The sequence below is a fragment of the Nansenia antarctica genome, assembly GCF_963989245.1.
Source record: "Nansenia antarctica genome assembly, chromosome: 14".
Lineage (NCBI taxonomy): Eukaryota > Metazoa > Chordata > Actinopteri > Argentiniformes > Microstomatidae > Nansenia > Nansenia antarctica.
Window position 1 is genome coordinate 7,683,433 of NC_137684.1, and position 12,500 is coordinate 7,695,932.

A 12,500-nucleotide genomic window follows, 5' to 3' on the forward strand; every position below is an offset into this window, starting at 1 on the left:
ACCATACAGACTTACCGTTGTTCAAACACAGGAGTTGACACCACTATCATCACCATACAGACTTACCGTTGTTCAAACACAGGAGTTGACACCACTATCATCACCATACAGACTTACCGTTGTTCAAACACAGGAGTTGACACCACTATCATCACCATACAGACTTACCGTTGTTCAAACACAGGAGTTGACACCACTATCATCACCATACAGACTTACCGTTGTTCAAACACAGGAGTTGACACCACTATCATCACCATACAGACTTACCGTTGTTCAAACACAGGAGTTGACACCACTATCATCACCATACAGATGCTACTTACCGTTGTTCAAACACAGGAGTTGACACCACTATCATCACCATACAGATGCTACTTACCGTTGTTCAAACACAGGAGTTGACACCACTATCATCACCATACAGATGCTACTTACCGTTGTTCAAACACAGGAGTTGACACCACTAATCATCACCATACAGATGCTACTTACCGTTGTTCAAACACAGGAGTTGACACCACTATCATCACCATACAGACTTACCGTTGTTCAAAGACAAAACAACGTTATTTATGTAAACATAAACAACAGGGGCAGCTGTGGCTCAGGAGGTAGAACTGGCGTCTAATGATCGCAAGGTTGGCGGTTCTGTATCTGTCCACGTGTCGAGGTGTCCTTGGGCAAGACTTTGAACCCCAAATTGCTCCAGGTGAGCGGGCCGGCGCCTTGCATGGTAGCTTGCCGCCGTTGGTGTGTGAATGGGTGTGTGAATGGGTGAATGAGAGGCCTTTGTAAAGCGCTTTGGAATAAGGTGCTGTATAAGTGCAGTGCATTTACCAACAGTAAACAGCAGTGGACCTAGGATTCACCCTTGCGGGACACCTTTATTACCCCTGAGAAAACTAGGCTGAACTCCCAGTAAAAAATACACTGAGTCCTGTACTGCAGGTCATTGTGAGTCCAATTACAGGCCACTGATCCGAACCAACCGTGTCCAAAGCCTTAGACAGGTCCATATAGAGGACAGGTCCCCCCAGAACGTGACCATTGGGAGACTGTGTTGGTCAAGTGTGGTCTACACAGGACATTAGCCGCAACGGCTAGCTACTTAGACTTACCACTTCTACATATAATGGAGGTGATTAGTGACGCTTCCCTTCATGAAGTAGACCTACCTGAGACAGATATAACACCTACATTATCAAAGACATAATGCTGTTTCTAATCCAGAGAGATAACAAGAGAGATAACAATCTCATTTGTAACTCGGGCAGCAGAGGAGACGTGTTATGTCTGGACCTAAAACCTGACCGGTGCACATTGAATTATTTAAAATACAATTTAATAGGCCCGCATCTGAGAATTTATGTATTTTCTTGCTAAGCCAGAAAGCCTCGAGATAAGGACGGTAATTATTGAAATGGCTGGGCTCACCCCTGTGGAGAGGGAGCGCGATCGCTGCCTCACACACCTCAGGAGCGGACTGGAGAAAGTGATTGTTCAAAATATAAAATAATGAGTCAGAGGTTCAGCAATTAAAATGGCAGAGAGCTGCAGGAGATCAATAATTTCCAACCCCTGTATACAGTACCAGTCAGAGGTTTGGACACACTTCATTAGACCATTCAATTGAACGGGAAAGTGTGTCCAAACTTCTGACTGGTACTGTATGTTTTAACAACACATCAAACACTTCCCTGGTCGAAACACACTTCTACCAAATCAAATCAAATCAGTATTATACGTTTATTTGTCATATATAGACAAAATACAGCCGTAGATGATGCAATGATGCTTAGAGTGAGCTAGCTCCTCAACAGTGTAAAGTAATGAAGTATCTAAAAATTATAATAATAATAATAATAATAATAATAATAATAATAATAATAATAATAATATAAACAATAGCATAAGATAGCACAAGTGTTTTGGAGGCATGAGTTGTCGCAGTAGTAGGATGTAATAGTATGGATGTATATGTATGAGTGCAGTACGTGTGTGTGTGTGTGTGTGTGTGTACGTGTCTGTAGTGTGCATGCGTGTGTGTACATGGACGTGTACGTGTCTGTAGTGTGCGTACGTGTGTGCGTGTGTGTGTGTATGTGTGTGTGTGTGTGTGTGTGTGTGTGTGTGTGTGTGAGAGAGAGATAGAGAGTGCAAATGTGCAATGCCAACTTGCGGTGTCGGACATTAGCTGTTGTGTCTCTGCCTGGCTGCACCGTCTGAAGAGGCAGCCACCTGAGACCGCCAGGCGGACGTCCGCGTGTGATGATGGAATTAATCTATCTCCTGTCTGCCGCTCTCCATTCCCACCAGGGGGGGCGGGGAGAGCTATACGCCGTCTGCCATCTGTCACACACAGCTCTGTGAGCACGCTGCATAGGCAGGTTGGGACAGGTTGCCTAGAATTTGGTTGGCAGTTCAGTTCAAAGTTCCAGACAACAACAACAACAACAACAACAACAACATCCTCCTCGATAATAATATAACCCCCCTCCCAAATATTTTAAAAGAAAAATAAATCATAATTTCCATTATTTACAGTGCCGTATTTACACATTACACCACACAAGTAGGCATCAGTCCCCTAACAACTCAGAAAAAACAAGAAAAGAAAAGAAAAACACAACAATTCATTCAAAATCATTAACCAACCAACCCTCCACCCCCCCCCCCTCCCTTCCACAAAAACCTTCTCAAATGTCTCCTTCCCCCCCCCCCCCCCCCTCCTTCACCATGTGACACACCTCCATCGTCACCGCTCTGGAGGGGGTCTTTAAGGCTTCTTTGTATGAATGTATTGTATGGTCTGAATCACCAGTTAGCCCTCTCCCCCTCCCCTTCCCATGTGTCCCCAGCACTACCTTACAGTTTTTTATGGTCGCTAAGTCACAGTGTTCAATACTGAAGCCACAGATTCACAACTCTTCATACAGTCAGCAGAGCAGAAACCCATGTGAACAAAACTGTGACTCTTTCTCTGTGATTTGTGCATTGCTTTCATACAAAATGCATTCAATGATTACGTTCTCCAAAATCCATAACACTTCTCTCATTCAAACTCCCCCACCTGCAAAATACTATGTATTTGCAACACATTTTTTCATTGTTAAACCACTGTGTTCAAAACTGTGAAGAACACGTTCAAAACTGAATTATTTGGTGCAATTTTGCAGTAATCTCTGACTCAAGATGGCGGCGCGCTCAGACGTGCGGCTCGGAGTGGCTCCATCGCTGGTGTTTTTTAGTGTTTTTAAGTACATTTGTATGTACATTTTTATTTTAGTACTTATAAGGAACGGTTGTGTAAATAGTACCTACAGCCAGGGGCGCCGCTAGGGGGTGGTAAGTTAGGACGATTCTAAGGGCCCAGCACTGACAGGGGCCCATGAGAATCTTTAAAAATATATATATATATATTATATTTATAAATAATATTATTACTATTATCATAAGGACGTTAATGTAGCCGAATTCAAATTATAATTATATGTATTAAAAAAAGTCACAAAAGAAACAAACTGGAGTTTTGTTTCTCTATGTTTAACAAAATTAAGCCTTATTATTATTTACCCCTCTATGTATTCACTGCATGGTTCAGTCCACCGCGCGCGAGCTGCTAGACTAAAGGAACGTTACCGCGAACATTCTGACAAGGTTTCCATGACCAACATGTCCTGCTGTAGTACGTGTGTGTGGGACAGATGGAGGACAGCCAGATTGGAAATGCATCAAATGTACGCGTGCGTGCGTGGACGATGTCGTGAAAGGCAAAGCCAAAGTCAGGGTCTCAAAAGAGAAAAGTAAAAAAATCACTAAAAACAGTGGTTTAGTGATCTAATCACTGCGTGGATGATCTAGTTAGCTCGCTATCCGCTTGTTAAGTCGTGACGTGTTTCCGGGTCCCAACGTTGGCTGAGGCGCTGTCTTCGAAATGGAGAAATAATAATAATAATTAATGATATTTATATAGCGCTTTTCCGAGGCTCAAATACCCTGACAATATGGGGAAAACGGGAAAGTGCTGTGTCCCTTGTTGAATGAATAGATCCGAGTCTAAAAAACGATTAAACTGTCATTCCCGCTGTAGTACACTGGTACTCTGGTGCGGAGAATTTCTAGTTTGGACTCGGAAATAGTTAAACGTCACTTTTGACGTCAGACTTAACAAGCGGATAGCTAATTAACATTAACTTCAAGTATAGTTAACTTACAGTGCACTGTCAGTATAATTTCAGTTAAATGTATGAGATGAGTGCAATTTTGGTCCAAATATAGGTTATTAGAGCTCAGTGAATTTGTATCCAGCAGCTATGCACTCTTGCTATAGCTAGCTAGCTAACTAGTATAATGTTACATGCTAATCACGTCATGCACAGATGCTTCAGGATCAGGACTCCTTCCCTCAACCCACCTCCCAGTTGAAGGAGAAGGAGGTGAGCAGTAGGATTTTGGGGTTAGCATTAAGATTTAGAATATTTTAATGTATGCTGCATTACCATGCAAGCATTGAATACAACTTTAGCTAATATTCATATTTAGTTAATAGTTCTTCCAGTAATTGCAATAACATTGACCACTGGCATCTTAATAATATTGTTAGCTAGCTAGATAACATTTAAGTTAGCTAATCTGGTGTAATGTATGTATTATTATGTTACTATTATAGGACATATTATGAATTATGTACCTATGGATACTCCATGCCAGGGCCCTCTTCAAGCAAGGCAGCCAGAGAGGAGAGCAGAGGTGGGGGGGGGGGGGGGGGGGGGGGGTAGTGGTGGTCTAGTAGTGGATAGTGAGTTGGACTTGTGATCGGAAGGTTGCGAGTTCAAATCCCGCCTGAAACCACACCACTACTAGTGTGCCCTTGAGTAAGGCACTTAGCCTTCAGTTACTCCAGGGGGAATGTCCCTGTAATTCGTAATTGTTTGGATTAAAAGTGTCTGCTAAATGGCTAAATTAAATACAATTTAAAAAAATAAGAGGTAAAGAGGCAGAAGAAGAAGAGCAAGAAGTAACAAAGGACAATGACAGCAGCACAGCAAGTTGGCTTCATCACTAGATTTCAAGGATCTTATTAAAGATTTTGCCACTAAGAAGGCCCAGCGTTTAGCTTTGATTTGATTTGATCTCTTTACTCCTATCTTGAATCGTTGTGCATTAGGCTAGATATAGTTTTTAGCTCTCCAGGTATACTATTCTACAGTACTGCCGCAGTGTAAAAATAAAAATCTTCCCATTTCACATTAAATTTCGCTGGCACCATGTCTGTGTTGCTCCCTCTTGTATAAGACACGTTTGTCTTTGTGTGAAACAAGCAATGCTGAGTCAGTAAATATCTCTCTGCTGTAATTCTTCATTGATCTAATCCTGACAGTATTATGGCCAACTGATCTTTACAAGATCTACATTTATTTAGACACAATACCACCCCATTAAAATTATATTTTTTACTTTTTGTGTGATTTATACTTTTATAATTGGGTTCCAATCTTCATTTAATTATACTTTTGTCCTTGTGTTGTTCATGTCTTAATTTAATAAGTTAAAGAATGTTGAGATTTCTTTGCTGAATTGTTGATTCCTGTATTAACTGTAATTTTAAATTACATTTACAAAAGATGTCCATCATTGGATTTCTTGCAGTGCATCAATAGTTCATCAACTTCAACGGGGTTTAGGTTGATGGGTGGTTTAGGTGGGGGGGCCCAAAATGATATTCTGTCATGGGGCCCAGAATCTCTAGCGGCGCCCCTGCCTACAGCAGACTAGACTTACTAGAAGTTGGTGCGCAAAATGAGAGGACTGTAACAACGGAATTCTTGAAACAACAAGGAATCCCATTCGAAATCGCTAGGTCGCCGGGTGAACAATGGTACGCTATCCCAACACTCAAGCGCAAACGTCGACGTCGTGATCGTAAGCAACGCCGAGGACGAAGGGGGGGCCTGCTAGCTAGGCTAAAGAGAAGCCTGGATAAGCCAGCTTTGCCGAGTATTTTCCTATCCAACGTCAGGTCTCTGGCTAATAAGATGGACGAATTGAGACTACAGGTCGCTACTAATAACATCGTGGGAGATAGCTGTGTGATTTTTCTCACGGAGACCTCGCTAAATGACACTATCTTGGACTCCGCGATAGGCCTGGAAGGAAGGACTCTACACCGGGCGGACCGGACGCTGCTTAGTGAGAAGACGCGAGGAGGCGGCCTCATTATATCTACGAAGGACAGCTGGTGCTTAAACACGAAAACTGTAAGTAGCCACTGCTCCCCAGACCTGGAATACTTGACTGTTAAATGCCGACCCACATACCTCCCGAGGGAATTCAACGCAGTGTACATAACATCTGTTTACATTGCGCCCAACGCGGATGGTAGCGGCTACATGACGTCATCAGTGGTGAACAGAGCGCGGACCCACAGGCAGTCCATATAATCGCCGGAGACTTTAATCATGCTGACCTGAAGGTAGTACTACCGAAGTTCTATCAGCATGTTAAATGTGCAACAAGAGGAGAAAAAACACTGGATAAGGTATACACCAACATCAAGCTTGCTTACAAGGCTAGACCGCTAGCTCATCTAGGCATGTGTCAATCCTCCTGATCCCAGCCTACACTCCCATGAGGAAAAGTGCTCCCATCACCACTAAGACTGTCAGAACCTGGCCAGCAGGGTCCGCTCCACTGCAGATCTGCCTGAATGACACCTCATGGCAGGAATATGAGCATGAGGACCTGGAACAGTTCACGTCGTCGGTTCTGAACCACATAGTGAACTGCACCAACTCAGTCACCGTGGACAAACGGGTCCGGGTCTACCCCAACACGAAGCCATGGATGACTGGGAAGGTCCAAAAACTGATCAATGAGAGGGACAACGCCTTCGTAGGGAAGGGCACACTGCTGTACAGCACCACCAGGGCTAACCTAAAGCGCGGCATCCGGGAGGCCAAGGCAGACCACAGAGAGAAGATTGAGGAATGCTTCCTGAGCAACGACTCCAGGCGGGTGTGGCAGGGGGTTCAGCACATGACAAACTTCAGAGCCAACAGGCTCACAGCCGCAGAGGACGACCCCCTGCTGGCGGAAAAGCTGAACTCCTTCTACGCCCGGTTCGACGAGGGGCGAACGGAGGTAACCACAACACAAACACCACTCTCTCCAGCTCTCAGCAGCCTCACCCTCACAGAGCATGAAGTGAGACGCGTGCTGAAGGCGGTGGACCCCAGGAAAGCCTCAGGGCCGGATGGCGTCCTGGGACGGGTGCTGAGGGACTGCGCCGACCAGCTGGCCGGGGTTTTCACCAACATCTTCAACCAGTCCCTGTCCCAGGCCACCATCCCACCCTGCCTGAAAACCTCAACTATCATCCCAGTCCCGAAGAAAAGCACGGTGAGCTGCCTAAACGACTACCGCCCGGTGGCACTCACACCAATCATCATGAAGTGCTTCGAGAAACTAGTCCGGGCCCACATAGTCACACGCCTCCCGCCCAACCTGGATCCATACCAGTTCGCCTACAGAGCCCACAGGTCCACAGAGGACGCCATCGCGACGACTCTCCACTCCACTCTATCCCACCTGGAGAGGGGAAACAGCTACGCGAGACTGCTCTTTGTGGACTTCAGCTCTGCCTTCAACACCATCCTTCCAGACAGGCTAGTGACCAAACTACTAGACCTGGGACTATCACACTCTATATGTGCATGGATCAAGGACTTCCTGTCTGACCGCCCCCAGAGGGTGCGGGTGGGCTCCCACACCTCCACAGCCCTCAGACTCAGCACTGGGTCCCCCCAGGGCTGCGTGCTAAACCCCATCCTCTACAACCTCTACACCTACGACTTCACCCCCGTCCACCCCAGCAACTCCATCGTAAAGTTTGCAGACGACACCACCGTGGTGGGCTGCATCTCGGGGGGGACGAGGCGGCGTACAGGGATGAGGTAGAGCAGCTGAGCAAGCTGTGCAAGGTTAACAATCTGCTGCTGAACCAGTCAAAGACCCAGGAAATCATCGTGGACTTCAGGAGGAAAAAATCTGAGGTCCAGCCCCTGCTCATCGACGGAGGGAGCGTTGAGAGAGTCTCAACCCTCCGATTCCTGGGGGTGCACATACAGGATGACCTGTCCTGGAAGAACAACACAGCAGCCATCATCAAGAAGGCACAACAGCGGCTCTTCTTCCTGAGAGTCCTCAGGAAGGACCACATCGGACAGGAGATGCTGGTGGCCTTCTACCGCTGCGCAGTGGAGAGCATCCTCACCTACTGCATCTGCAACTGGTTCTCCAGCTGCACAGCCGCAGAGAGGAATGCGCTACAGAGAGTCGTGAGAACGGCCCAGAAGATCACCGGCGCCCCCCTCCCCTCTCTGGAAGAGCTGTACAACTCACGCTGCCTCAGGAAGGCCTCCAAGATCTCCAGAGACCCATCCCACCCTGGGTACGAACACTTTGCTCGGCTGCCCTCGAACAGGCGGTACAGGACCATGTTCGCAAGGACAAACAGACTGAAGCTCAGCTTCTACCCCAGGGCCATCCAGGCCCTGAACACAGCAAAGACCTAGGTTCTGGGCCCTGGACAGTCTGGACGGATTGATGGCAGCTGCTGGATTGAAAATCAGGTGTAGTGCTGAGGCACAAATGTGTACATTTCAAGCCTGCAAACTGCGACACTTTAAATGAATGTGCAATAACACTATGTGCAATATGACAACCCTAGGGTACATAAGGTTGCAGAGAATAGGAAATGTTAGAATAGGTATAGCATAGCATAGAGTACAGCAATAGGTTAGAATAGGTATAGCATAGCATAGAGTACAGCACAGTGTTTTATTTGTACAGTATAGTATAGTGGATAGTGTACATAGCCTTTATTTATGTAAACCAGCTCCTTTCCCTTCTTGTTTTTTTCAGTTTTTTTTCTTTCCTAGCACCAGGGGAGCCCCCCCTCCCAAATTTCGTTGTTTGGTACCTGTACTATATCAATGACAAATAAAGACCATTCCATTCCATTCCATTCCAGTAATCATATTCCTATCATATATGACAGAAAGCTCGCAATAAACAGTTTTTTTGCAGTGTTTGAGTGTGCAGATGCTGTTATTTTGCACTCTATTGATACTCTTCAGTTCCAGCACCTCAGCAAAGTCTGATAACGGATGAGCGGTGGTATTTTCACTATTTGCAGTAAACATATTGAAATGTCTAGAAAATATTAGCAGAATATATACAATGAAATTAAATAGACTAGATGCATTGCCAGGGAAGACATTAGATGTGACCAGATGCAGACCAGAGGGTGGACCAAAATCCTCAGGAGTGAGACATTTTTGGTGTGATTGCTATTGTATTGTAGCCCTGGAATTTCTGTTTTTCTTTTTTATTTGAACTTTGCATTTTCCACTTTATTTTTCACTTTTCATTTTACACAAGTAAATGTAGTGTACTTTGAAGTAAATGTACCGTAACTTACTTTCTGCAAAGATACTGAAAAAAAAGGATATAACATAGAATAAAGGATAGAAGCAAAATATAGAATAAAGGATAGAAGCAAATTGCCGCATTTCTGATTCATTCTTGTTGCCTAATACTTTACAGTTGTACAGTCAACTATTCTGTCTATGATTACTATAAATCAAACCATTTTTATAATGAAATATTCATTCTTGTGAAAATCATTCAAACTATGTAATAGTCCCTGTTGTTAGTGTTTTGTAAGTCAGAATGTTATGAATGACAGTGTATGCTTCTGAGTGAACATTGTTGACAGTGTGTGGTTGAACGAGCTTCTTTTGAGACATGAATGAAGTCATTGGCCAACATGAGTGTTACTAATGCAGACTGTATGAAGAGTTGTGAAACTGTGGCTTCAGTATTGAACACTGTGACTTAGCAACCGTAAAAAACTGTAATTAGGCCCCTATACTTTATTTTATTTATTTTTGGTTTCTTTTTATTATTACTACTCAATCTTTTCAGTTCGTAAAGCGTCTTTGAGTGTCTAGAAAAGCTCTATATATGTCTAATGTATTATTATTGTTATTATTATTATAATAATAATAATAATTATTATTATTATTATTATTATGAATGACCTCTGCTGACCTTGTCTTCCACCCTAGATTTCCTGGAGGAGGAGGAGGGGGTGGACGTGGAGGACGAGGCTGAGATCGTGGGCACCCAGCCCCCCAAGAAGACCTCCCGGCCCAGCCAGGCCAGCCACACCTCCAGACCCTCCCGCCGCTCCGGCCCCACTCCCGCAGACAGAGAGGGAGGAGAGGGGGAGGAGGGGCCGGAGGGGAACGACATGGTGGTGGTCCGCAGGGAGAGGAGGCACTTCCTCCAGCGTGACGGAGACAGGGAGGGGGAAAGGGGCAGGGACGGGGACAGGGACAGGGACAGGGACAGAGACGGGGACAGGGACAGACATCGGAGAGGGCCGCAGACCTCCAGGAGGAGACACCCGGAAGGGGACAGCGAGGAGCCCGAGACGGACAGCGTGGTGCGAGGACGCTCCCTCTCCTGGATCCGCACGGGTCCCTCTGAGCTGGGGCCCGGCAAGAGGGGGGGAGGAGGAGGAGCCGAGACTCCCCCCAAACTGAGTAAATCCGCCCTCCTGTTCCCCCAGAAGACCTCCCTCTCGGCCCTCGCCAGCCGAGCCAAGCAGATCCTCAGCAACTCCGCCCACGGCAACAACAACAACCCCGCCGCTGCCCGTCTCCAGGGTGACAACCACGCTCCCGGCAACGGCGGCAACAACAAGGAGAAGAAGGTGGAGGAGAACAAGATCTACATCACCAGGCCCCGCCCCGCCAAGGAGAGAGAGAAGGAGAGAGAGAAGGAGGAGAGGCGGGAGGAGAGGAGGGAGGAGAGGAGAGAGAGGGAGAGGAGGGGGGGAGGGGGGGAGGTGGCCCGCCACCCCAGAGAGGTCTTCCCGGGGGTGTTTCTGTACCAGAGCGGGAAGACCACCCGGCTGGTCAACCTCAGCTCCAGACCCAGGGGGGGCGGCGGGGCGGCGGGGGGGCCGGGGGGTGGCAGGGGGCTGGTGAGTGCCCCCCAGCTCTGGCCCAAACCCCCCCTAAGGGAGGGGAAGCCCCCCCCGCGTAGTGTCGTCCACACCAACGCCAGCAGGGCGGCAGCTGCAGCGAGACCCCCAGACAGGGAGAGGAGGAGAGGAGGAGGGGAGGAGAGGAGGAGAGGAGGAGGAGGAGGGGAGGAGAGGCGGAGAGGAGGAGGGGAGGAGAGGAGGAGAGGAGGGGGGGAGGAGAGGAGGAGAGGAGGAGGGGGGTCAGAGCTCCAGGCCCCCGAGAAGAGAGAGGTCGCCCTGCCCGACCGAGGAGTCACCGCAGCCCCATCGTCCTGGCGCCGAGGAGACCCCCCCCCCCTCCCGCCCCTCCCTCCTCACCCACCCAACCCTCCCTCCAGGTCCAACTCCTCGGAGAACGTCCTCCCCATGGACCCCCGCCACAGGGTGACCTCCTACCTCAGAACCTCCGAGATCACCGAGTCCCAACAGCAGCCGTCGGACCCGGCCGACCCCAACCCTTCAGAACCCGACCCGGACCCGGACCCGGAACCGGACCCGGAACCGGACCCGGAGGAGGGCGGGGTGTCGGACTACAGCTACGAGGAGGCGGAGGCCCGGCCCGGTTGGGCGGAGGAGAGCATCAACTGGCAGAGGACGTTCTCCGTCAACCCCATGGACTTCGAGCTGCTGCGCTCCGACTGGAACGACCTGCGCTGCAACGTGTCTGGGAACCTGCAGCTGGCAGAGAGCGAGGTGGTGGACGTGCTGGCGCAGTACATGGAGAAGCTGAACGAACGCAACGGAGGGTAAGGGAGAAAGCGTAAAGCGCTTTGAGTTGCATTTCATGTACGAAAGGCGCTATATAAATAAAGCTTTACTTACTTACTTACTTACTAGAGAGAGAGAGTGTGTGTGTGTGTGTGTGTGTGTGTGTGTGTGTGTGTGTGTGTTTGTGTGTGTGTGTGTGTGTGTGTGTGTGTGTGTGTGTCTGTGTGTGTGTGTGTGTGTCTGTGTGTGTGTGTGTGTGTGTGTGTGTGTGTGTGTGTGTGCGTGTGTGTGTGCGTGTGTGTGTGTGTGTGTGTGTGCGTGTGTGTGTGTGTGTGTGTGTGTTCAGTATGTGTGGGTTGTTTGTGTATGTTAAGTTTATCTCATTACTGTACTCTGGCCGTGTTCCCAGTATCTTCACAACAAACATGGAGATATGCTGAATCCCTGCCCCAGGTTGTGTGTGTGTGTGTGTGTGTGTGTGTGTGTGTGTGTGTGTATCTGCACTATTTGCACCATGCTGGCCTCTGTACATAATAACTGCAACGTCCACAATTCTCTATTGTTATCCTGAGTGATCTTTATTTACCTGTATACTATGTGTCTATATACACAGCTCTGTTTAATTATGTATATATTCTAGTCGTACATTGCACTCTGTTTGTTAGTTTTTTACCTTCACACTTGCTTTGGCAAT

The 12,500-nt window shown here is 47.6% G+C and overlaps 1 protein-coding gene across 1 annotated transcript in view; it reads left to right on the forward strand.

Annotated features, from left to right (window-relative positions):
- Window positions 1-12,500, forward strand: part of b4galnt4a (beta-1,4-N-acetyl-galactosaminyl transferase 4a) — a gene marked incomplete at both ends in the record, with an annotated part of 347,224 nt that overhangs the window by 321,686 nt on the left and 13,038 nt on the right. Inside the window, 3 exons of the mRNA XM_080544549.1 lie at window positions 10,134-10,344; window positions 10,465-11,112; window positions 11,437-11,844. Coding sequence (XP_080400675.1) covers window positions 10,134-10,344; window positions 10,465-11,112; window positions 11,437-11,844 — 1,267 coding nt within the window. The remainder of the gene's footprint in view (window positions 1-10,133; window positions 10,345-10,464; window positions 11,113-11,436; window positions 11,845-12,500) is intronic.